Raw genomic sequence first — 27,655 nt, 5'->3', positions numbered from 1 at the left:
GGAAAATCATTTGCATACATCTTGTTACAAAGGCTGACTACTTCCTGGCTTAGACAAAGTGTTGCCTGATAAACAGACTTAACACACAAATGTCTGTCTGGAATAAACAGCAGCAAGCTTTGATTTACATTTCCATTATCAAAGATAATCTCTTTCCCAGTGTATAGGAATTAAGAGTCTTCTCCTTATAAAAACCAGACTGGCATTGCTGTGATTTTACCACTGCAGAGCCCTTGTGCATGAGTTGAAAGGACATAACATACTGTATATGGGGTGCATAAAATAAGAACTAGAAGGCTGGTATGGATATATAAATGTGTGAGGCAGACGTGTATGATAAGGACACATGGGCACTTGGAACACCTTATAAAATAGTTGACTTGAAGGTGATGGCTAGAGTTTAAATGTAGATCAGTGTCTTATTTAAAATAAATAATAGTACACACCCCTATAATTATAAATAGGCATGGCAGAATTTGATTTTTATTTTTTTATAATTTCAGTGGAACAATGTTTACTTTTAAGCATTTTTTAAACGTTTATCAATTTAAATTTTCACAGTTGCACAAGATGATGGGTTATAAGCTTTTTTTCCTCCGTTTTAATTTATCGAAATTTTCACTGTGGTGGGAGGTTGTCAAACATTAGAAGGGTCAGAAAATAATTATTTGATGACGGTACACATTTAGATTAAAAAAACTAAAGCCTTATAAACTTAAAACACAACTTGTTAACACCACATGTCAAAATATACAAAATAAATATTCTGCAATGAAACGCTAATGAATTTTCAAGCAGCATTTTTCTTACTTTGCTGATCTGCAAATTTTAATTATTAGTAGTGGAAATATTTTTTCGTCAGTTTGTGTGTGTGTTAGGTGAAATTGACATTTACCAACATTTGCTGAAAAATCTAATCCTTCCAAATCTATCTATATATAACAATTATAGTAAATTTTGTAAAAGTAAGTATAAAAAGTCTCAATACCTGTTCTGGTTTCTGCTTGTAAATCACTGATCCCTTAAACTCAGCATACATGTTTGTGTATAAAGGGATATGATTTAGATTTTTTTACATATATAAATCTTTGGTGGAATCTGTACCCCAAATTATAGATGAAAAATGTATTGTACAAACACAACCCAGCCGTATAAATATTTTATTACAAATAAGACTCTGAAACGTGAATAAAGTGTCAGTTTATTATACAATATTTTCCCCATAAAACATTACATGAATGGAAAATTTAACTTTGCACTTTTCTAGTGCTTGTGAAAGGTGTGGATTGGCAGTACTGAAGAAAGGAGCTCTCTATTTATTTATCCACAGAACAGGGTCAGCGTGGGCAGTGTTAATACAGTCTTCCTGATCGATCCCCACCAACGTGCTTTTCCTCTATCTTGAAGGGACCACCTCTCCCAGTTAGAGGGTAGATACATTTCCATGCCCATTCACACACTGGCTTCTCTGATGAAACCGCTAACAAGGGTTCAGTTGTGATATGGACACTAGTTTGGTAGGAATTAATCTGACACCCACTAATTCATTTAACATAAAACACCAGATAGCCAAGATAGGTTGCTTAAGGTCACTACCACTTTGGCCTAGATTCAAACAGGAAACGTTGAGAGGAAGAACATTGCATGTCCTGAATGAAAATGTTATAGGAGATTTTCTGTTTACCGTACAGTACCTCTCCAAGAAAATGTCCTGCCTCTCCAAGGTAGCATAATTATAAGTAGTGTAGTAGTGGTAAGTGGATAAGTGTATTTTTGATGATCAAACTGCACAAGCAGTTGGTAAAACTATGGTCATTTTCTGTGAGGAAGTAGGATACCTCTGTGCCTCTGCTTCAGGTCTGTTTCTTCCTTGTCTACAAGTAAGGACTGCAGTGTTAGTCTGTTGATGTTGCTACCACCCAGAACCCAGAGTTTTCAGTGAACCTTTCATATTTCTGTTTTATCGTTGTCAAAAAATGGATCACTTCTGTTCAGTGACACGCAGCACCACAAGCTCTTTTTCTACTCTGTAGTGAATCTGTGGTCACATGCATACAAGGCACCACAATTGACAGTGGGAATGAAACCCAGGACCATCAGCGTCAGAAAGCACAAATCCTTCCTGCTTGAGCTAAAGGACCATGCCTATCCACAGTGTGAGGTCAAGTTCAAGATCAGACTCAGCTCTTCCATATAACACCCACTGTTGCATTGGGGTGGCATGTTTTTAAGGGCCTGATCCTAAGAGGCACAGAAAATACAGGCACAATATCAGAGGCTGCTTCAGAAAATCTGGCCCATTTTGTCTTTTTTCACCCCCACTAATAGTTGGCTCGTGGAGATACAGAATAAATATAGCTTCAAAATTCCTTTTATTCTGTTTTCCTACAATGGTTATTGATTTCAGCCCCATTTGAGCCCCAATAGTCCAGTAACCCGAGTACACTCTCATGCATGCTAACTCTAGCTGCTTATGGGTTAAAATTCTACCGGTGGGCTTTTTTTAAACTAAAAAATGCTGTGCTATTCAAGGTTAAGCTTCCTTAAACATAAAACTAAACTCCTGGATTTAGAAAAAATCAGGAATCTTAATAGTGCTTCCTCACTATGATGTTTCCAACTCCATCTGAAATCATTTAAATACACCTCTTAATAACATGCACTTTATTGTAATATACAGATTCTTTGGCTTCCTACCAGCCCTAGTTTCAGGCACCAATGAAACTCGTTGCCGCAGGGGGCCCTGGATTCAAGAGGGCCTCCCATCTACTGTATATTTTGTTTTGTGTGTTTTTCAATGGCTCTAATTATTGCAGGTGGTAGAATTTAACTGGCAATGTCGTTGCTAAAGAAAATAGGCATGAAGTGTATATAGTGTATTGTGTGAAGCAGCTATCAAATACACAGAGAAGAGAATGTCAAATGCATTGTTAAACTGCTTTATAATCAGTGATTTTATTGATTTCATGCAAATACTTATAAAACAATCTTTCATTTATATCTAATATGTGTGGACAAAAATTAATTTATTTCTCTAGTCACCTGTTTGGCTAACTGACTCAGCAGGACTGACTTCCCACCCACAATATCAGAACCCACAAAACATGAAACATTCAGAAAGCTGGGGGTTTAAAGTTTCCTAAATCAAAATGAAAAATAGTGCGAGCTATTGCCAACTCAGGAAAAAGTGAGGTGGGCTGTGAACAAAAACTATGTAGTCCTCGACAAGGTTATAAAATACAATGGCACTGAATTTTGCCAATCCTTTAATTGTGTGGTGGCACATTTATATGTGCCAGATCATCTGCAGCATCTGAATAAAACCAGGGAAACAAAATTCTGCATAGAAACATTTTGGCTATGTGCCTTCTTCAGTGTTCTTATCAGGGGTTTCCATGAGACGGTACCTTGCATGACAATTCTGAGCAGACTTTTGCCCAGTTAGTATTTTTGGGAGCCTTAGATGATCTGTGTCATCGTATTTTTAAAAACACATTTTACTGCATTTTATTTTCCTTCACCCATTTGCAAAATTATAGTTTTTTGGGGTATTATTTACATGAGGAGAGGGTTGCAGAAAAATAGGATTTGTAGCTAGATGTGAAAAAAAAAAGTCAAGACTCAATATGCTAACAAATGTTCTGGGCTCAATGTCTGTCTTGCCACTAATTCTAGTATCTGGAGAGCGGCACTAAACATATACAAAAATGCATTCTTTGTGTCTCAGAATCTAGAGAGAAAGTCTGAGTTTCTGTGCCAAATACAGGATATGGAGCATCGATGAAGAGCGAAGGTACCACACTGGGTATCAGAAGTGTGCCAGCTCGTAGCTTGGCATCCTTGCATGTACCAGTGATCGGCCATTCCCGCTGCTGTCTAAATGACTTTTAAAATATTTTTTTAGTTATTCATCTTATTTCCATATTTCTTCACTGTCTGTTTTTTAAAAATAAATATTTCTACTACATTTTAACATTATTTTAGTTGTAAAGGTCAAACAGTGATTGAACAATGGCTTGGTGGGGAAAAAAGAAACATAATGCATGTCATATGAAATGAAATATGTTGAGTTAGTCCTCGAATGTTGACTGAATTTTTGACCTTTGTGGTACCAAAAACATTAAACGTCTGTCAAAATATGGTGTCCAGAATATAGCAATGTTGAGGATGGGCTTATATGGACTATCTGCTATCCAGGATCTGCGTTTAGGGTGCATAAGGTAATGCTAACCCACAAAGCTGATATTTAAAATAAAATGTTAGCGGCAAAGTTTAAATTTAAAATCTTTGCCAAACTTCCTTTATGAAATGATTAAAGTAATGCATGTAGAAGCTGGAGGAGAAGATAGTTCTTAGAGGTAGATAGTAGTGTTGTGGGATATCACATTGTCAGGTTTTTTAGCTGAACTACACGTTGATTTTAACTACAGATATCTACCCTGGAGCTATCTTTACTAAACATTTTTAATGTTTATATTACAAACTTTATGAAAATTATGTTGCGCACACCTTTTATTAGATGTAGTGTTTAACTTACACGGAATTGTCCTTTAAGCTTTTTCATGATAGTTAACAGATACAGTCAGCAGGTAATTTTTTTAAAAATATTTAAAATTGGCATTTTCTATATAGAACTCAGTAGTAATTAAAATCTTCATTTGCTTAAAAGCAAGGGGCCTTTTTAAAGCAATAAATTAGCATTGCTTGATCCCAGGTCTCTAGTAGTGGTGCTTCTTTCAGTGCTATTAATACCTCAAAGAAAACGAAGGGGTGGTGTTATCACTCTATTGCAATAGAAGTAAGATTTTCAATTTAATCACAGTTAAGTGTCATGACCTTTTGATCTTGCATTGACTTCTTACTGAAATGTAGTCCAATTTCAGACAGCTATTTCTAAACCTTGCACAGTCAAGGTGAAGTGAGGAAATAGGTTTATCACAAATGTAGATTTTTTTTTTAGTACAGTAACAATGGTTTCATTCCTTAAGTGTGTTTTGAGTTAAAACTTTTTTTTAACTTTTAAATTGATCCCAAATTGTTCTTTTACTCCAAACTGATAAAGTGTGATTTCTTTTAACTCTGTAATGTTTCTGTTGGTCTTAAGAAAACCTAGTTAAGAGGTTGAGTTTTTCTTTAGAAAATATTTTTTTACACATATAAAGCATTTTTTTCCAATTTGAAGAGCAGACAGTTAAAAATAATTATGAAACAAAAATCTTGTTTACCCAAAGCTTCTGCTAAAAATCATTATTTTTAAACTAAAAACAGCTTTTTAGTACAAAAGAAAATGAATGTAGATTAACAAACCTACGTCAACAGAAATGATCTTATGGGTCATTTTATTGTTTCAGGCAAATGTATTAGTAGGTTAGTTGGAGAATTTTAACTAGGAACCTGTAGAACTCATTATTGGTGCATGTTCTGAAGCTGTTGGTTCAGCATCTGATCTCACTTTACACCACTGTAAATGGGGAGTCATGCCATTTATTTCAGTGTGCTACACCACGTACCCACAGTGAAAGCATGATGAGAATCAGGTCTTCTATCTGTATTGTGAATTTCTTGTTGCTGTAACATATAGACAGTAATCAGAACATGTTAGTTAACATTAGTTTTATAGTTAGTTACTGTTGTATGCCAATTTAAAAATATGTTTTGACTCTGGATTAAGTCTCAGGTTTGCATGCAACATGCAAAATGCATTATAAAAAAATGTAGAAAAGCAGTTTAAATCAGGCTTCCTCTAAAGAGAAGATTTCTCTAAGCCTAATTTATGCTAATGCACAGACTGAACACCCCATACAATGCTGTAAACAAGATACAGTTTCTTCCTAGCATAAATACGACCAGGGCACTGGCCTCCTAGCATTGTCATGTCCTAGTGCAACATTCCTGTCCTTAGCTTGTACTTTCAACCTTTTAAGGAAGTCTGGCGCCTGTGATCTACTTTCCACAGCAGACCCTGTAATTTTTGGCTGTATTTTATGTTTTTCAGATTCAAGTCAATCTGAAAGTCCCAGCCAGCCAAGTGAAGCTGATATTAAGGACCAGCCAGAAAATGGTAAGTTCTTACCTGCTGCTACTTTGGAATATTACAGTAGACCATGTTTACAAGGATTTTCATTTTCAAGCAGTAAGTGCACATGTGTAGTATAAAAAGACTCAGTCTTTGAACAATTGACTAGAGATCTCTGAAAATGAATGGTGCATCTTCTTCCTAGTTAAATGCCACAGTTTCACAAAATTAGAGTAGCATTCGTCTCTACAGTCCAGGAGGGAGATCTTTATTCCATTAAAATTGTTTTAATTAGGGGGATGCTGTAATAGAGCCTGCTGCATGCAGCACTGGGGTTTATTTCACTATAGCAGAGGCTTTCAAACCATGGGTCATGAGTCATGACCCCCTAGGGGGTGCCTACAGCCTTACTTTCATTTTTATCTGTGTGCTTTTAACGTTGTTTTGTTTATTGATGTTTTCATGATAACGGAACACTCTGAAGTGCCTGACTCACAGTATCTGTCCAGCTCATCATTTGAGATTGCAGGATTTCAAATTGTCCTGCAAAACAAAACAGTCACTTTGAAATACTCTAATTTTTCTGCAACCACTTCTCTATACCCCCCTCACCCAAAAGTACACACAATAAAACTGACAGGACGCTCTGCTGAAGCATTGACCCTCTCGAAGCAGGACTGGAAATCTATGATCACAGCAGCCACTCAAACTATTAACCACTTCTTGAGTGATAAAAGTTTTTTCAGAGCTGTCTATATTTTCATTGGCGTGATTCTGTGAAGGTGGTAGTATTACATGGAGAGAAAAGATGCAGTAAGACTCAAATCTTAATTTGCTTCTTCTTTTTCTACTTTTATTTCTAAAACTTGTTTCTGAAGACAGCTATTTGACCTTGTTAGAAAGCAGCCACATGGCCGTGAATTTTAAGAATACTGCAGCGAGACTGCTGCATTGTTTTAATAGGGAGTCGTAAGCACAGAAGTCCCATTGAGAAAGGCTAAACCAAAAGGTTACCACTGTGAGCAGGTACTAGTATTCTCTGAGGTAGGACAGTTTCTAAGTAGAAGTAAATTGAACCCATGGAAGGGACATCACGGCTGGCTTCCATTGTAAAAGGGCCCAGAGAAGCATTTACTGTCAGTAATTGAGCTAGGGGATTGTATGTGAAAAGATAGATGAAGTTACAAAGGGAGGAACTTGAGGTAAAAACAATACCCTTCTTTTCCCACCCCCCCCCCAAAAACCCCAAAAAACAACAGCCCAGCATCTCTTATGGCCTCCTTGGCAATTGAAATTCTGTACCTTCTGTTACTACAGATAATTATTTTCATTAGTGCTTGGAATCAAGAAATGGTGACATCCAACATTGGAGATAATTGAAACTGAGACAATCCCTGGTTATTCTGAATTTTTTTCTGATGTTTTTAAAAATTGAACTTATAATTATTAGTAGTAAGTGTTTATATTGTAGTAGCACCCAGAGGCCCCAGTTGAGAGTGGGGCCCCATTGTGCTGGACGCTATCTAAACACAGAAAAGAGGCTTGTAATGTCTGCCCTGTAGGGCTTACAATCTAAAGCCCCTTTCACACTTATGGGGGCATTAAAATCTATCTCATATAGGATTTTTAAACATACAAGATAGAATTCTCATATCCCTTTAACAAATCCATCAAATTGATTTTTGATTTGGTGTGCTTTTATTGCTGCCTCTCTTCTTTATGGTACAACACTGTTTCCTTTAATGTTTTGAATGTTTATACTGAATACTTGACTAGTAAATAAACAAGTCACAAACAGGGATGAGTCAAAAATGGTGGTGCTTAGATCTGGATTCCATTTGGATTAAAGTTTAAAGTTAGAGCTGAGTGTTCAAGTTCAAGGCAGAATCAGGGCTAGTGTTTATATTCAATAATATCAAAATCTTAAGAGCTTTTCTCAGGAAATTTCAGCATCACACTCTAGAAATCTCATCATGTCAGGTGTTTTGGTGAGATGTCTGGCATTCTGGGTCACTATTTCTCTCTCTCTGAAATTTGAAATGTTTCAGATTTGAGGGCCTTTATTCTGCTCATCTCTAGCCACAATGTCTGAAAACATTTTTCTGACTATTGAATGACGGTGTCTAGCTTCTCTTATCAGTGCTGTTTTAGAACAATTATAATTTATTGCAAAAGGATTGCCAGTTTTGGAGATGAATTGGCAAAACTGTGAAATCTGTTCTGCCAGTTCTGAATTTTTTTTTTAATATGTTGCCTCTGTTTATTATGTCACATTTTAAATTACGCTTTGCTAGGCACCCCGAATCATTCTGACTCTGATGTTCTATTGTTATTATTTTGTGTCTGTTTGACATTCTTTTGCAGCTTCTCAACAACTGTTCTCCTTACTATGCAGTGCTCAGTCTTAAGGAAGCACATTTCACAACTGCCACCCCAAAAAGCCGCAATGACAGTGAATAATATAAAATGTGTCAAACCCCAATAAAACTAGAAATGTCAGTTCTGGAATCTTAATGCTTCTTGTAAAACAAACATTAATGAATTATTGGAATGTCACTGGTGACTTGTCAATAGTACTTTTTTCCTTAATAAATAATCAGGAAAATTATTCTTACTCAGTTTTAGTAATGGGTATTTTCCCCCACTATATCAGAATCCTTGTATCTGATTAGTTGCAGTTTGCAGTGTCTGTGTGGGAGCGTCCCTAGACTAGCACATGCTGTTGGGTCTAAAAGGCCTGATCCCTCCAAGTTGATGTTGAGCTCATTCTCAGTGCACACACGGTCCACAGCTTGCGGTGTATCAGACCCAGCATGGACATCAACATAGCCCTGCAGTTCTGATCTGCTGAATGCCAGGATGAAAGCCAAACTGCAGGCTTTAGAAAATGAAAAACTGCACACACAAAAGTGCATACGGAAATCATATTCACTGTGTTGTTCTACACTTGCCATAGACCATTACCATGGACCCTGATCCAAATACCTCTGGAGTCAAGGGGAGTCTCACCACTGATTTTAGTAGCAGTTGCATTGTGCCCACAGAGAGGGAAATTTCTTAAAAATCAAAGAAAATAGCAGTGGGATAATTCTGCTCCCACTGAAGTCAACAGCCAAGCAACCAGATTGAGGACAGATTTTGGATCATATTGCATGCATTTCTGTAAGGAGTCTACAAGTATATCAATTAAGAGTACTACCCCTCACATGCACACATTCCTTCATTTAAAAAAATAAATCTTTAAAAGCCTTCTGAGGGTTGCACAGTCCCTCTGCTTGCCTGTTAATATCCTTTCTGTTCTACTCCATAAATTCTAAAGTTATTTATTATACATATATATATTGCATAGCTTGAATAATGTAGGTTCACAAGGGTCAGCTATATAGCCCTGAAAAACAAGGTCTTCTACAGTAAGTTTAAATTCATTGTTTAAAATTCTGTAAGTTACTTTAGGAAGAATCATCCATTTAAGTTTCACTAAACTAAAGCTAATGCAAATAATTACTCTTGTATTTAGAGCCATCCATTTTCTCCAGTGGGTTTCATGGTTGCTATCACTCAGACAGAGCCAGCAGATAGAAAAAAAATTTGTGCCAACTGCTCCCAACATGGCCCTTGCCACTCATTTCTTTTCTTTAGCCTTTGCTAAGACACAGCTTCAGGCAGCTGCTTACCCTACTAGCAAAAGAATGTCAAACAGACACAAAATAATAACAATAGAACATCAGAGTCAGAATTAGTTAGTAGTTAGCCCTACTACAACTAACAGAATCACAAAGAAAGAAACTTTTTTCAAGAGATCCAGCAAAGAGGTGAACAAGTGTATTGTTAGGTTTCAGAGTAACAGCCGTGTTAGTCTGTATTCGCAAAAAGAAAAGGAGTACTTGTGGCACCTTAGAGACTAACCAATTTATTAGAGCTTAAGCTTTCGTGAGCTACAGCTCACTTCCTCAGATGCATAAGTGTATTGTAGCCATCACAGGACCCTCTTCCTGGTCTTCACTGGAAATCCCCAGATTAAATCCTAACCAGATAAAGAGGAAAATTGAGGGCTTAAAATGGAGAGAAGGGAAAATCATGTGACTCATCTTCAGATGGGTAAAAGGCAAAGCATATGAAGGAGAGCAGAAAAAAACATCAAGAGTCTCCCAACACCAAATTTAGTCCTTGGCTCCCTCCTGTTTGTATCCAGAGCTGGTTGATCTCTTCATCCAAGGCACATATCGCAGCCTGACTAGCTGGAGCAGAAAGAAATCTCTCCAGTGTTAAACGTGCTCTGCACTCATCAATAAGAAAAAGTGATGGGTGTAGAGTCTGTTCAGTAGGAAACTCAAACAGTGGATTGACTTCTTCTGACCACGTCCTTCCACTGCCTTTGGAAAAGGAGGTTGGAATAGCTCTCAGCAGCAAGGTACTCGTGAAGAGACTGGACTTGTTAAAGAGGAAAACAGTTTATTCTTCTAGGTTTCAGAGTAACAGCCGTGTTAGTCTGTATTCGCAAAAAGAAAAGGAGGACTTGTGGCACCTTAGAGACTAACCAATTTATTTGAGCATAAGCTTTCGTGAGCTACAGCTCACTTCATCGGATGTAGCTCACGAAAGCTCATGCTCAGATAAATTGGTTAGTCTCTAAGGTGCCACAAGTCCTCCAGTTTATTCTGCTAGTAGTGTCCCTGTGGTTGCTCCACGGTAGGTGTGTGGGCGTCCCTGCGCTGCTGGTCGGAGAACTTTGGTAGCAGTGTCCGTTGGGGCCACAACATGTACTGTCACTCTTCTTGTGCTGGGCCATGAGGCTAAGCAGCACATGTGGGCTAAGTATCCTCAGGTCCTTCTCAACGGCCTCAGCAAGAGACGGAGCCTATAGCTGTCCATTAGCAGATCATTAACTCTCCTTTTCATTTGTTAATTTTTAGCTTTCTTCTAACTTTTAGTTGGCCGTGCCTTTTAAAAAAAAAAAGAAGAAGAAAAGAAAAAAAAATCTGGCATCTGATTACCAACATGTGCCGAATAAAACATTGCTCAGACAAAATCCACAGAGGGGAGATTTTTATCTAACAAATAAAATATTTAATGCCCAAATCAAATGTTTTTTCATTCAAACACATTCTTCCTGCTTCGAGCTGCAAGTATCTTCATACCACTGCAGGTAATGAAAGGCATCTTGTTCTTCACAGCATTAAAAAAGACCAAACAATGATGTGAAGCAACTCACCAAACACGTTTTTCAACCCTGAGGTAATTAGACTGAACTTGTAAACATTGCCATTGAAGTAGGGCTGGTCTTGGGTATTAAACATGAAAGAAACGCGTTTTTAAAAAAATACCATGTACCAACTTTTCAGTGCTTAAAACCACAATGGAACAAATTGTGGCCCCTCATAATGTGTGTGGCTGAGGTGGGGGTGGGATGGATGTAGGGAACTCTCTGCACTCCCTTCCCCCTTTCCTGAGGAAGGCTGCTCAAGACAGACATAATATGGCTGTAGGTGCAAGGGAGTGCAGAGCTATGTGGAAGGGCTATGTCTGGGTGAGGGAAGGGTCTCTGTATGCAGCAGCCAGGGTTCACTGGCAGGGGGTGCTTGTTGCATCCATAGAGCGGGTATAGGAAGAAGCACCTTACACTGCTTCTTGCATGGCCCTGGGGGCATTATACCTTTCAAAGGCTCTGCATCAGTAGTTTGCCTCAGCAAGCACACAGCTGAGCCCAAAATGTATTGAATTCAGGGAGTACAAGAAGAATAGGAGTTTGTTACTCTCTAGTTTATCTGGATGGGTACAATTTTCAAAAGTGCCTTAGGAACCAAAGGGCTTGTCTTCATGTACAGCCCTACAGCTGCTGTAGTGCTTTAGTAAAGTCACTCCTACACCAATGGGGGGAGAGCTTCTCCCATCACTGTAGTTAATCCACCTCCCTGAAAGGCGGTAGCTATGCCAGCAGGAGAAGCTCTCCCAACAACATAGCGCTGTCTCCATTGGTGTGTGTATGTGTGTGGGGAGTTATGTCAGTATAACTGTGTCACTCCTGGGTGTGGATTTTTCACACCCCTGAGCAATGTGGTTATACTGATTTAGGTCTGTAGTGTAGACCTGGCCTAAGTCCCATTGTTAAAAGTGACATAAGCACTTAGGAACCTAAGTGTCATTGACATTGAGGTTCTGAGGCACTTATTGGGCTCCTACATCACTTAGGCCCTCTTGAAAATGTTACCATCTTTCATTTTTACCTGTTATGTTGTTAGAAGGACCTTACTCTAGCTACAGTATAGTACATGGAAGAAAAGCTTTTTGTTCTTTTTAACTGAGTGAGGTAAGGGTGTTCTTAAAAGCTCTGCCTCTTGATGTCCTTGTTCCAGTATTTCATCTCTTTTTTTCTCCTTTCATGAAACCTGCAGTAATTTCATTGCTGTGCATGATTATCATCTTTTTTTCCTTTTTGTGTGTCATAGAACATAGATCAATATCCCAAAGAGACACTGATGAAAGCAAAAAGCCACTCTTATGGCATTTACATGTTGAACCCAGTCTCATACCACTTTACTCTAATTCAGTTGAACACATGTTGAAATGAAAACTAATACAGTTAAAAAGTGCTTCATGTCAGCCTACTAACATTTGTAAAGCACCTCATTTCCAGGATATACCTGGGGGCTGCAGAGGAAGTTTTTCTTTCAATGATAGCTGCATTTGGCATGATACAATAGAAGCAGCTTTGTTGTTGTTCTTCTTGTTGTTTATAGACTCATTTGGGTTGGATTTGTATGAATATGGAAAGCTGCTTTTCTCTTGCTATAAAGTAGCATTTGAGAAATCTTCCCAAGCTCAGAGATCAAACTGAAATTAACTTCTCGTCAGTAAGTACTTCAAAAGAAGCTTAGGACTCACAACAATGAATCTGCTACCTTGCGGGTAAAGTAGAAGATCAATGATAATTTCACCTTGTTGGAACAGACCTGCGTATAGACTCTGGGCCAGATTGTCCACAGACTCACACCCCTTTAAGTCCCATTGGCTTCCCTGGGGTTACACAGGTGACTTTAAGCCAGGTTGTAAACTTATGGCAGAATTTGATCTGTAAAGTGGAGATTTGGTGCAGTCATTCAGTGTGCCTTTCTACAGAGTGACTATAGTAGGACATTTCAGTCTAGACGTAGACATTAGCTAATGAAAATTTGATTTGGGGAAAATTCTATTTTATGCCCATTACAGTTTACACTATGATTTATTTATGGGAAAGATGGAATCAGTTGTCTGTAGTGAGCCTTAGAGTCCATGTTTCATATGGTTCCAAAGAAACATATGCTGCCATACTTGGCCACAAAATTTATAAAAGTGTGCTGTGAGTCCTGCATTTTTTCATGCTGTTTCATTTCAAGTAGATTGCAGCTCAGATTCTCATTTCTAACACAAAACAAAATGTATAGAATGTTAATTGTAATGCTCTAGAACCTAAACTCTTGCTGTATTTAACTCCATTTCCCAGCCAGTTTCCTGGCCCTTATGCAAAAAGTATCTAAAAAGTCTAGTAAAGAAAGCACTTGTCTTTCTCCTGTATTGCCATACTTTCAGAGGGATTCATGTCCAAAGTCAAATGAGTTTGTGGTCCAGATTTTATTGCACAGGTTTTTTAATTTCCAGTGTTAATGGGTACATCTCTGCTCACAATTTAGCCTACTTATCATTAGCTGGCACTCTGTTGAGGACACCCTGTTTTGGCAGCTTTGAAGAATGCTAACATGATATGGGATAGTTAATTAGGGTCAGTTCTGAAGCCACTACAAGGGCCAAGTAGAGAATCTTGCCTCATCAGTGACCTGCAGTATTTAAGACTTGAGGATTGATGGAGGACTTCAGTTTTCACTGCTTATAACCATTAACCTTCACAAGCAAAGCATTCTGACCAACCCTCCCCCCCACCCTCACCCCCCAAATCATCCGAGGAAGGTCTGACAGGAAATATTCAAAGCATGAAATGAGTGCTTATAGCATAACAAAGCAGTGCTTGAAAGACATGAAACGTTCATTACACTTGGTCTGAATTCTGCAAAGAAAAGGAGTGCATGTTTTTATTTCAGCATATGTGCATACAGCAAAAAGGTGGTGAATCTTTCCAGTCGGTAAGGTGTATAAATAAAGTTGCAATTACTCTAACTCATTTAAAAACTTACTTATATTCAGTTGCTATTTTCCATACCGTTCTGCATGTATCTGTACAGCCCAAGATAGCATTCAGATAGCACTTGCCCTGGGTAGAGGGCAACTTGTAGGTGTGGTACCCCAGAAGCACCTGTTGACAAGGAATCTTGCCTCAGAGAGTCAGGATTCCTTCCTTGCTTCCTACCTTGTTCCCAGAGTGTGTGTGATCTGCTGCTGGACCATAGGCCCCTCACTCCCTCACCAGCTCAACTCTGCTCACCAGAGAGTCAGAGCAAAGCTAAGTCTCCACTCGTTCTTTGCTTCCTCCCCAGGCACTTGCATACAGGGAGAAGTACCAGGACCTTTAGCTCTTCCACTTTGTTGTAATTCATCTGTAAGAGGTATTTCCACTCTAACACCAGCCTATTCTCGCCCCTTAGTGCTCCCAGTACTCAGTGGCCTCAGAACTGAGCTAGAGCTGTGAAAATTTCCCAGTTTTCACCACAAAAAAACATGTATGCTGAACACAAAAATTGTCATGAAACGCTTGTTATTCAATTCACAGCTGAGAGTTTTATTTAATCAACGTAACAGCCACAACCTGGGCAGACCACAAGCTGAGTGATGCTCTAGGATACCACGCTAGTTCACCAAGAAACCGGGCAACTAGGAAGGGGGTTTACTTGTGGTTCTGGCTTTCATATAAACTTTCTGCCAAGTGGAGAGGAGGGCTTATTAAGGGAAAAGGCCAGAATGTTTGAAAACAAGGTGGGGGGGAACCCACAAAAAGTAAAACCCCTCCATCTTGTCTTTGGGTGTTAGAATTTCCATATGCCTGTAACTTAAGACAGAGAGTAAGTTATGGTTGCTGCAAAATTACTTTATATTTATACAATAATAAAAATAAATAAATAAACCCCACAAGCCAGCGTGGTTTGGTCCAAAATGTGAACTTTTTACTCCTCACAAATCTCCCAAGTTGTGCTACCAACCTGTCAGCCTGATATACCCTTGACATAAATTTGTGTGGTTTAGCTTCCTCCCTTGAACTGACTCCATCATTTAACAGGTCTGATGAAAGTGTTATGAACCGCAATGAAATATGATAATTAGCAGTTTAATTCCTTTTTCATGTATTAATTTAAAAGGCATGAACTATAAATACAGGATCTGTAGATAAAAGCAGACTCTGAAATCAGTCATTTGTCAGAAGTATTCATTACTTGACATTCATTTAGCTGGATTCCACTAACAGAGGTGTGTGTAAATGTTTATATTGCTTTCTTCCCTAGCATTCTTTTTTACACTTCCTCTTATAAAAAGTCTTGCGATTGACTTCAGAAGTGCTAAGAGGGTGATTGTCGTGTGAGCAACCTTGTCATAAAGCAAGCCACAGATCCAAGGCTTACATTACTGTGCTTAAGACAGTGGTTCCTAAATGTTCTTTATTTTCTAAGGTGGGCATATGGATAATCATTTAGTCTGTTCCTGAGGCAGTGGGAAGGTGCAGGATGGTTTCCCATGAAAAATCAGAGCCACAGTTTTGACTTAAACATTGCAACTTGCTATTATCTGACTCATCCTTTGCAGTACACCCTATATTAAGGAGCTACATTACTGTTAATGCTTGTGCTTCTGGTCATCCACTGGAAATGCTTAGTGGGTCACAACCACCTTTAAAAAGTGTATAGGTTATCCACTTATAGTTGGAGGGGTTTGGATATAATCTCTTATTTTAGATTCATCTCTTCACACTCAGTTTAGTTCATTTGTAGACTCCAATTCTTATGTAAATAAGAATATATGATGTTTTGCTAATTACAGTTTGAATAGAAAAATGTGTTCCTCACATTCCCATAGGCTTTAAGGCCAGAAGGGACCATTGTGACCATCTAGTCCAGAGATCGGCAACCTTTGGACGTGGCCCACAGGTTCAGCCGATCGCAGCTCCCACAGGCCGGGGTTCGCTGTTCCGGGCCAATGGGGGCTGCGGGAAGTGGCGCCCAGACCCTCGCTGCTTCCCGCAGCTCCCATTGGCCTTGAGCAGTAAACTGCAGCCAGTCGGAGCTGCAATCGGCCAAACCTGCGGACGCGGCAGGTAAACAAACTGGCCCGGCCCGCCAGGGGGCTTACCCTGGTGCGCTGCGTGCCAAAGATTGCCGATCCCTGATCTAATCTGACCTCCTGAACAATGCAAGCCACAGAACCTCACCCACCCACTCCTGTAATGGATTCATAACGTCTGGCTGAGTTACTGAAGTCCTCAGTTCACGATTTAAAGACTTTAGGTTCCAGAGAATCCACCATTTACTCTGATTTATACCTGCAAGTGACAGAGGAAGTGCAGAAGAAAGTGATAACCCGCCAGGATCTCTGCCAATATGCCCCAGGGGAAAATTCTTCACTGACTCCAAATATTGCAATCAGTTGGACCCTGAGTATTTGGGTAAGACCGAACAGCCAGACATGTGAGTAAGAATTCTCTGTAGTAACTCAGAGTCTTCCGCTTCTATAGTCCCATCACTGGTCATTGAAGATATTTGGTACTAGAAGTTGCAGATTAGCTACATGCCATTGTAGGCAGTCTCATCATACCATCCCTTCCATAAACTTATCAAGCTCAGTCTTGAAGCCAGTTAGGTTTTTTGCCCCCACTGCTCCCTTTGGAAGACTGTTCCAGAACTTCACTCCTCTGATGGTTAGAAACCTTCATCTAATTTCAAGCCTAAACTTGTTGATGGCCACTTTATATCCATTTGTTCTTGGGTCAACACTGGCACTTAACTTAAATAACTCCTCTCCCTCCCTGGTATTTATCCCTCTGATGTATTTATAGAGAGCTAACCTTAGCTTTCATTTGGTTAGGCAAAACAAGTCAAGCTCTTTGAGTCTCCTCCCATAAGGTAGGTTTTCCATTCCTCTGATCATCCTAGTAGTCCTTCTCTGCACCTGTTCAAGTTTGAAGCCATCTTTCTTAAAAATGGAAGACCAGAATTGCACACGGTATTGCAGATGTCTTAGCAGTGCTTTGTATGATGGTACTAATTCTTCTCTGTTTCTGCTGGAAGTACCTTGCCTGGTGCATCCTAGGATTGCATTAGCCTTTTTCATAGCTGCGTCACATTAGTGGCTCATAGTCATCCTGTGATCAACCAATACACCCAGGTCTTTCTCCTCCTCTGTCGCTTTCAACTGATAAATCCACAGTTTATACCAAAAAATGTTGTTGTTAGTCCTAAGTGCATGACCTTGTACTTTGCACAATTAAATGTCATCCCATTTTTATTACTCTACATTTCAAGGTCATCCAGATCTCCTTGTATGATATTCTGGTCCTCTTCCTCATTGGCAATACCTTCCAACTTTGTGTCATCTGCAAATGTTATTAGCACACTCCCACTATTTGTGCCCAGGTCATTAAAGAAAATGATAAATAAGGCTGATCCCTGAGGAACTTCACTAGTAACCTTCCTCCAGCCTGACAGTTGAACTTTCAGTATGACCTGTTGTAGTCTCCCCTTTAACCAGTTCCTTATCCACTTTTCAGTTCTCACATTAATCCCCATCTTCTCCAATTTAACTAATAATATCCCATGTGGAACTGTACCAAATGCCTTACTTATATCCAGGGAGATTAAATCTATTGCATTTCAGTTGTCTAAATAATCAGTTATCTTCACAATGAAAGAGATCAGGTTGGTCTGTCACGATCTACCTTTTGTAAATACCATGTTGTATTTTATCCCAGTTACTGTTTACCTCTATGTGCTTGACTACTTTTTCTTTCAAAATTTGTTCCAAGGCTTGGCATACAATTGAGGTCAAACTAATGGGCCTGTAGTTTCCCAGATCACTTATTTTTCCTTTCTTAAAAATATGTACTATGATTGCAATTCTCCAGTCATAGGGTATGACCCCCAAATTTATGGATTCATTAAAAATCCTTGCTATTGGGTTTGCAATTTCATGTGCTAGTTCCTTTAATATTCTTGGATGGAGATTATCGGCCCCCCTGATTTGTCCCATTAAGCTGTTTGAGTTTGACTTCCACCTCACATACAGTGATTTCTACTTCCATATCCTCATTTCTGTTAGCCACCCTACCACTACCGCTAAGCTCCTCATTGCCCGTATCAAAAACTGATGCAAAATACTTGTTTAGGTGTTGGGCCATGCCAAGGTTATCTTTAATTTCCACTCCATACTCAGTGTTTAACAGTACCACTTCTTCTTTTCTTGTTTTCTTTTTGTTTATATGGCTATAGAACCATTTACTGTTGGTTTTAATTTTCTTTGCTAGGTCCAACTCTGCTTGTCTTTTGACAGTTCTCACTTTTCCCCCACACTTTCTGATCTCCAAGACGTAGCTTTCCTTGCTGATTCTTCCATCTTCCATTCCTTGTTGGCTTTCCGCTTTCTCTTAATAACCTATTTCAGATGGTTGCTCATCCAGTTTGGTCTGCAACCCTTCCCTACAGATTTTTCCCCTGGCTTGGGATGCAGGCGTCAAATGTTTTCTACCACTTTGACTTAAAGTAATTCCAAGCCTCCTCCATATTCAGATCCTTGAGTTTTTCAGTCCAGTCCTAACGAATTCCCTTAAATTTTTTAAGTTTGCCGTTTTGAAATCGAGGCCCATAGTTGTATATCTATTTTTGTTTATCCTTCTGTTTAGTTTATACTGAATTAGCTCATGATCACTCAAACCAGAGTTGTTGCCTACATCCAGTTCTTTAATGAGGTTCTCACTACTCACCAATACCAAATCTAGAATGGCATCACCTTTTGTTGGTTTGGCCACTGTTTCATGAAGAAATCCATCAGCCATCACATCCAGGAAAATCTGGGCCCTACCATTATTAGTAGCATTTGTCCTTCAATCTGTATCTGGGAAATTAAAGTCTCCCATAATCACACAATTCCTGGAAGTATTTATTTCATTAAAAACATTAAAGTGATGTCTGTCCATATTGGATCCAGGGGGTCTGTAGCATAACCCAGGGACTATCCTAGTGAAACCTCTGGTTACTTACTTTCCCAAAGTGAGTTTGACCCAAACAGATTCTGTTTTATCCATTCCATCACTTCTAATTTCTTTACAGTCTGCCTCATCTTAATGTACAATGCTACTGTACCACCTTTACCTTTATTTCTGTCTTTCCTTTACAGTACCTACCCTTCAATACGTGTACTCTAATCATGACTACTATTCCACCATGTTTCTGTTATCCCTATAATATCTGGTTTCACTTCCTGCACCAGTAATTCTAGTTCCTCCACATTGTTAATCAAGCTCCTTGCATTGTTGTACATGTTAGTTGTTTCTTCTTGGCTTTGCCCGGATTCCTCACCCCATTAGGTATGGTCATTCTACTTCCAGTATTACCTAGCTAACTGTTAGCTTCATTGGTATTGGCACTATCTTTCCTCTTACTCTGCTACCCACTGTTGTGCCCTTCTCCATTGTTGTATTCTCTCTTTCCTCATTTTCTTCCTGGTTAATATCAGAATTAAGCATGGAGATTACATGAGCATCTCCCAACCGTCTCACCCAGGTTCCTAGTTTAAAGCTCTTTTAATCAGTTGTGCCAACCTCCATCCCAGAAGTCTATTTTCTTCCCAACTCAAGTGGAGTCCATCCCATGAGAACAGTCGTCTGTTCAAGAATGCCTCTCTGTTGTTGAACATCCCAAAGCCTTCCTTATAGCATGACTGCCTGAGCCATCTGTTCATCATCATAATCTTGTCTCATCTTCGTTCTCCTCAGGGACAGGTGGAATCGCACTGAAGATCACCTGAGCCTCCATTTCTTTAAGCATCTTCTCCTGCCTGGCATAGTCTCCCTTGATGTGTTCCAGAGAGAATCTAGCAGTGTCATTTGTTCCCACAGGAAAGACAATCAATGGATTCTTTCGTGTTTCCATTAGGATCCTCTTCAGCTAAAAGTCTACATCCCGTATCTTAGTTCCTGGCAGACAGGACACCCTTCTGTTCTCCAGATCAACTCAGGTGGCAGGCCTGTTTGTTCTTCTTAGTAGGGAGTCACCTATCACATATACCTGCCTCTTCCTGGTGTTCGTGTGATTTTCCAGCCTTCCTCCTGTTCTTTCTGTCTTTTGTTCTCCCTTCCAATCTTCTGTGAGTCATCCTTTGTCCTCCTGGGGCTCTGAACTCTGGGTATCTCCATCCTGTCCTAAACTGATCTATCATGTTATCATGCACTATTGAATGGTTGCCGTGTATGGCTATACCCTGCTTTTAGATACATACAGCAAAGCTTGACTGATACTATTCCCTCCTTACAGCAATGCATATCTATTGTTGAGGTCAATGGGAGTTCTACACTCAAAGGTCAGAATACTAGAAGCAAGATCCACCCTGTGGATGTCAGACTAGAATTCTGCTCCCAGATATGCGCACATAACTCCCAATGCCTCTATTATACACCTGCAAAACACATTATGGGACAAATAATGTCTTCATATATACACTGTGGTCAGTGGATATAAAAAGTGCATATCTGAGACTCTGTTTGTAAAGCGTTTAACAAAGTGCTGCATCCTTCTGGATGGGAGGAGCTGTCCATAACAGACCAAGGCCTCAAACATACAGATGCCAGGGTTGATAGTGGGGAGATGGAACATGGGGCCTTCAGCTTGACGAACAGAGGCCCATAACATTCAGGCTAGAGGAGAATTCATTAGCTGAGAGTAGGAGGCTGTCAATCTCTCAGGCAGCCACTAGGGAATGCATTCCCCTGTTAAAACAAGCTTGTTCTTGCCATCTGTTGTCCTCAGAAATTCAAGTCCCTCCAGGGCTGATACTTCGTAATGAACTGTACCTTTTCCCCCCTACATACTCCATGATCCTTATTAGGGAATCAAACCTGGGTTCTTCAACATCAAAAATGCAGACTTCTACCACTTGAGCTAAAGGATAATTGATTAGCTGTAAATAGCAAGCTGTTATGGCTGCTGGGCCAGCCACTGAAAAGAGACATGATCACTCACATGCTAAGAGTCTGATCCAACTCCAGTAATGTAAATGGGAGTTATTCTATTGGACCCTAAATCAATGTATTCACTATATAAATGTAAGTCATTATCTCACATATCCAGATGGTTAGGGTATGTGGTGAAGTAAGAGAATGAATTAAACCTGCTTTTATAAGTGGAATCTGCTTTTATTCAGTTATTTTGATAACATATTGTAAAGATTGGCTCATGCACCATGACTGTGTGATTGTATTGTATTGCCCAGTAGGAAAGAAAAGATGACTTTTCAAAGGAGACCCAAATTTTGTGTACACATTTTTGCACATTCAAAATATTGGATTTGATTGCACAAACTGTATTAGCATGGATTAATCAGGTAGAGCACAAACAGAGTCTGAGCATGGAAGTCTGAGCTTTTGCACAAGCAAAAACTTGAGTGTGAAAAACTGTGGATGCAACTACTTCAGTGCAACTTCAGAGTATGTTTTTGAAAATGGGACCATAAACCTTATTCCTTTTTGCTGAAGGCAGACCGTTACTGTTGGATCTTTTCCAAGGAAGACAACCTAACCCCCAGTCCAGCCATTGGAAATGAAATCTTAACATGGAAGATGCTAGACAAGTAACATGGAGAAAGTTTAGGGTGATTATTCCTAGATCTGCAGGAGGCAAAGTCCTCTCTGAAGCCTGACTGTAATGTAACTGAAATGGAAAAATACCAGATCCATTTCTTAGAAAAAGAGAGACTTTTATTTGCAATGGTTCACAAATATTTCCCCAGGAACAAGGTAACAGCCAGTGGAGGGCAATGAGGTTAGGTTAGGTGATCAAGCCACATTTGTAAACAAAATTTCTTTATTATGCCATTGTTACCTAACTTTAAAATGGCACTACAAGTTGTTTATAGCAGTTAGTGCTATTCACTTGCTCTCTTTTTTCGATGCAGCGTCTTCAGTCCTATAACATCTTGTGCGTTGTGATAGTCTCCTGACAAATTTTTGCTCGGTGGTGGTCGACAGGTGCAGGTTGATTAAATGTGCTACTTACTGTGTATGTTTCACTTCTTGTGTCTTAAATTTTTTTTACCACTGTAGCACCTGAAGAAAATGCGGAAGTTTGAGAGTTGGGAGTTACTGCTGAGTATGTGCTGTAAACTATGCTATCCCGTTCCCCTTCCCCCTCCCCATCCTGCCGATGCCAAATGATTTATAAAATGCCTTAGCATTCTTGAGAGAGTTCACCTCCAGGCACTGCAGTAAGGAATCACAGAAGTGGATCAGAAACACAGATTGGATAACTGGTATATTTCTGTGGAAGAACAAAACCAGGAGAGATTAAATTTAAAAGGAGAAAAGTTTCCCACTGTGACTTGTTAGGGTAAATCTTTAGTCGCTGATGCGCTTGTTGGTAAACAGGAGATTATGTGATTACAATTTTTCATATACAGCACCTCTGTATTCCATTTTCATAGGATCCAATAAATATTTTAATTTTCGAGTGAGACTCTCGCTCTTTCTCCAGTCATTGTGTACTCCCACTTATACACACATACTGGCACACCTCTCTCAGAAACGGAGGTGTTCTGCTAGAGACATGCTGCGGTGTGGGGATTCTGGCCCATGCTCCTGTCACCAGTGACAGGAAAGAGGACTGCTGCGTGGAATCAAAAGATTTTTTCTTCTGTCTCTCTACAAACATATGCTCAGCAGCCCAACCTTTCAGCTGCTCCATTCTCTCCCACTGAGCTCACTGGCACTCTGACTTTGCAACACCCCTGCAGTCATGTTGCCCACCTCACCCCCAGTCAGCCCTAGCCCCAGGCCTCCCTTCTGCCTCTCTCTGGGAGGGGGTAGTAGAGTGAGAAATAACATTTTCATGGTGCAGAGTCTCATTAGATCACCTAGGACTTTGCCTGTCAGCCCTCTGCCCCTGCATAATCAGCAAGGTGCTTGTAGAACCAGCCTTCAGTCAGGCAGAGGAGGTGTAGGGGCTGAGAAAACCACACCACCCTCTAAAAAAATTTACTGTGGGCATTTAGAATTACAGCTGGTGCCCATGTGTATGTAGTTTTCCCTGCATAGGGGCTTCCTGTTCCTGCAAAGAGAGGCTTCTTGGGTGAGTGTTGACAGCATCCATTTGGAAACAAAGGGCCAAATTCTTTCCTTGCATTACTCCGCTGAAGCCAAGAAGAGAGGGATATTTTTATTGTGAACAGTTTATAACAACAACAAAAAAAAGGAGTACTTGTGGCACCTTAGAGACTAATAAATTTATTTGAGCATAAGTGTTTGTGAGCTACAGCTCACTTCATCAGATGAAGCTTATGCTCAAATAAATTTGTTAGTCTCTGAGGTGCCACAAGTCCTCCTTTTCTTTTTGCAGATACAGACTAACACGGCTGCTACTCTGAAACCTGTTTATAACAGTTACACCCACAGAGAATTTAGCCCAAAATCTCAGGTTCTTGGTATTTATCTTCTTTTGTTCCTTACTCTTAAAAATAATTGCATGAAAGAAGGATCCTTGCTTCATCAGAAATTGACACGGCTTTTCTGACTGAAATTCTGATCTTTCACCATGTTAGCAAGAGGGTGACCCCGAGCAAGCTAGCTTTTTCTAGCTGAGCACCTGTACTCAAGTTTCTGCTCGTGAAATCTTGGAGTAAATTGAGCCTGAACTCTTTGAAAACCAAGGAACTTGCTTTCATGATGATTCCTATACCAATAAAGAGAGCACAGAACACAAGAAGGGGCTAAACTCTTCCCTGGTGTAAAAAATGTGGAGGTGAGCCAGTGAAAGGGTTTGAGCAGGGGAGGAATATCGTCTGAGCTGCAGGAGAACATGGTTTTGCAGTGGCAATTTGAATGTATGGAAAGGGAGTGAGGTAGTGAGGCTTTAGGGTTATAGGGGAACACCACAAGGTTCAGAAGTATACAGCCTACAGTTCTGTTTATTCAGACAACAGCATGGTGTGAACAGTGCCAGTTGGGGGAACATCTGCACAGAGGGGCTTCTGAGATTGCCAAGGCAGAATTAACCATGGTACCTGTGCACTAGCCAGTAGCAAGACCTGGGGAACTGATTAATCCATCGGAAAATCAACAAGGCATAAGAAGTCAGGCAGCTTCCATCCCTGGGACCAGGAAAGAGGTGTGCTCTTTATTGATGGCAGATTATCATCAGAGATTCATTCCCCATTTCTCTGAGTTTGCAGGTCCCCTTAACTAATCTCAAGAAAAGACTAGGAAGAATGAGGTCACTTGGTCACCTGCTTCTGAACGAGTCATTAAGGATTATAACATACCTCTGTCCAGGCTGTATATTAGAGTCCAGACTTCTCTTTGCCTGTCATGGTGCTGACTGATGCATTTGAAGTGGGACTGGGACCAGTCCTTTGACAGGAGGCAAAAATATAGAATATCCCGTACACGATATAAATGTAAGTTATTATTATTACCATTATGATGCAATCCATAAACCGTTCCCACAAGAACAGAGACACAGCATCATTGAGAAAGAATGTCTTCCTGTGAAATGGGCAGCAGAAACATTATGGCATTATTTTCTGGGTAATGATTTTACTTTGGTGACAGATCATTATCCCACCCCATAACTGAACCAGATGAACAGGAACCCAAGGATAATCTGGCAGTATTTGGCTTTTACAACCTTTAAAGTTTCAAATAAAGAACCAGCCAGGTATTAATATAAGAATACCTATCAGCTCTTTCGGAATGATGTGAGTGACAAGATGCATGGAGGAAAGACAAATTCTCTCCCAACCAAGGGTATATGTTAAATTATAATCCCTGACATTGGCTTCTAAATCCCTATAGTCAGGGCAAGCTCTCTCCCATCCATTCTCTTGTGCTTAAAACAGGATTTAAAGTTAAGTGACCTATCCTGAAAGGAAAAAGCTATGCATTTACTTGCTAGGAGAGGTGTGACTTGGATGAGTGAATTGTTTTGGGATGGGAAAGAGGGCAGCACATCTGCCTTGTTCCATTTTCCCCTTCTCTCATATAGGAAGAATCTTCATCTTAGATAATTTAGCTTCCAAGAAAAAGAACCATTCATATCCTCATATTTTGTGGAAAAATGTTTTTCTAGGGATGGGCAAGCTGGCTTGGATACAGTAAGAGCTTTCTCCCTTATGCATCAAATTACTCTTTGCCAAAAATTCAAAACTGTACCCAAACCAATCCAGTATTGAAAATTTAACAAAAAGTCAGTTCCTTTTTTTTATTCTTTTTTTTGTGTCTGGGGACCAAAATAATTTGAGAGCCCATTCTCATGAGATATCTTGTCCGATGTTGCAAACCTAAGAGGTTCCGCTTTTCCAGTTACAGTTGAGATAAGAATCTGCAATGCTGGGATCTCATCCATTCAGAATTGAACTCCAAATCTTCCAAAAATTCACCAGTCATTATTTTTCCCGTTTATTTCTCGGTTCCAATAATGCAGGCAAAGAAAGACCAGAAAAATTCTGATATTTTTGGGCTATAAAGTTTAATGAAGAGATTCTGTTTTAAACTACACTCATTGGGGGAAATGTAAAGAGCCTTGTGAATGAAGTCCCTTTTTGTTTGCTTATAGAGGTCTGGCAGTTTTATACTGCCACCCAGCACAATACTATCAGCCTTCCATCAATAGAAATAGCAAAGTCCATAGTGAAATTCATGGAATCTCTAGCATGTCTCCTTTTCCAGGGTCAGAACTCGGCTTGGGGTAGGATTTTTGTTTGTTATTTTATTACGTTCCTATATTTTGAGGTAGTTGGTAAGGATTTAGGGGTAGAACTAAGCCTTAGTGTTGAGTGTGTCATTCTTATACGGGAAAGGTTTTTGTTGTATTCCAAGGAAGATGGGTATATAAGCCTGGTGGAAGTGGTTTGCTACAGGCAATCTATTGTTCTTTGGGACACCCTTCTCAGAGTATAAGGAATAATTATCATCAGTGTAAAGAGTATGACAGTAATGTTAGCCTTTTGGAAAGGCAACTCTGAAGACTGGACTGGTGACAACGGCAGATAAATCCAGCGCTATATTTCATATAGATTTTATTATCAGTGAATGTTTTGACACTTTTGTACAGTGTGGTGCACCATGTCAGCACATAACACATAAATAATCATGTTGAATAAAGTGGAAATGCAATGGGAGATGTGGGGTTGGCTGACCATGTGACCTAGTTTCCATTTCAAATGCCCATCTTCCAGAGGTGCTTTTTAATTTTATTGAATCTACTGCAGGTATTTCTAAAACGTCTATCATTGTGGTGTCACAGTAGCATTTATTTCACTGTAGTACTGGTGTTGAGGGAGATGGGTTTAAGCAGAGAAGCGAAGCGGGAATAGTTCATGAGACCCAAGAGTATGTACCAATAGTATAAAACTAACTGGGAGCAGAAGGAGTTTCCTGCCCTGGCTTCACCTGAAGTATGGTGATTGCTCACTCGCGTTGTATTTATCTGAAAAAATTCTGCCATCTATTGTAAACAAATGGGTTAGCTGTATGTTTCCTTCACTGTTAATTTTAAAAAACCTTGGACCAGCTTTCATTTTCTCTTAATTTTTTCTGATCTCACTGTCCTGAACTCCCGTAACCCAACTCCAGACCTTATCAATTGTGTCAATATAGCGCTGCAGCATGTTGTTTATGATGATATAAACTATGGGAATATAGTTAGCTACCACCAAATGAGGGAGTATAAAACTTGGTGGTTTTTTATAGGTCCTAAAATAATTACACTATTCCTGGGTTTATTTGTATATTTAGGCAACACAGTAACCTAGATATTTAGAAACAGGCTTTATTTAAAAGAACCTAGATGTCTATAGAGACCATATGTGATGGTTTCATCAAATCTTTACTGTGCTGGTTTTTCATATGGGGTGAAATTCTGAGCTTGGCCGTTGTCTTAAATGGGGTCAGGGTTTCATCGGTGGTTTTCTAGTGCCCCAGGAACTTTTCCCCAGGACTTCTGAAATATCCCAGTATTTCATTCATCAGTCAAAGTGTTTGTTATTTTTAATAATTACAAGATGTTTCTAATGTTTGTATTACTTTACCAAGTAGCATTTGCTCTATGTTTACCAGGAATAAACAGTCTAATAAAGCTGAGCGTTCAATGTGAGACACTGTTTGGAGTTGAGAAATGAGGGTAGAAATAATCAAAGCTGCTTTTTTGCTCGAAAATGAATCTTATTGACACTTGTTTAGTGATAAACTTCTTCAGAGCACTACAGTACTGGAAAAAAATCCTCTACCCTGAAAAATATACAGGTGTCACAGATGAGTCAGACACTAGCGGTAGCAACACTGCCATACGTTTGCAAAAATCCCCAATGTACTTTTATCTTTTATATGAGAATTTCAAAGACCTGAAAAAAAGGTCAACACAAATGTCCTAATTTTCTTATGCTCACTTTACAGATTGTTACACTCAGGAAAATCTTCCTCACTAATTTGTAGTGATTGCAAGAACAGATTCCAGGGTTTTAAAATCTTAA

The 27,655-nt window shown here is 39.5% G+C and overlaps 1 protein-coding gene across 4 annotated transcripts in view; it reads left to right on the top strand.

Moving 5' to 3' along the window:
- NFIA (nuclear factor I A) overlaps positions 1–27,655 on the top strand; it is a 464,567-nt gene that overhangs the window by 312,220 nt on the left and 124,692 nt on the right. For all 4 annotated transcript variants that reach the window (XM_084637844.1, XM_084637843.1, XM_084637846.1 and 1 more), the window contains exon 3: positions 5,996–6,061. In XM_084637844.1, coding sequence (XP_084493970.1) covers positions 5,996–6,061 — 66 coding nt within the window. The remainder of the gene's footprint in view (positions 1–5,995; positions 6,062–27,655) is intronic.

The sequence above is a fragment of the Lepidochelys olivacea genome (genome assembly GCF_965140295.1).
Source record: "Lepidochelys olivacea isolate rLepOli2 genome assembly, chromosome: 8".
NCBI lineage: Eukaryota > Metazoa > Chordata > Testudines > Cheloniidae > Lepidochelys > Lepidochelys olivacea.
This window is presented reverse-complemented; position numbering and strand designations above follow the sequence as displayed.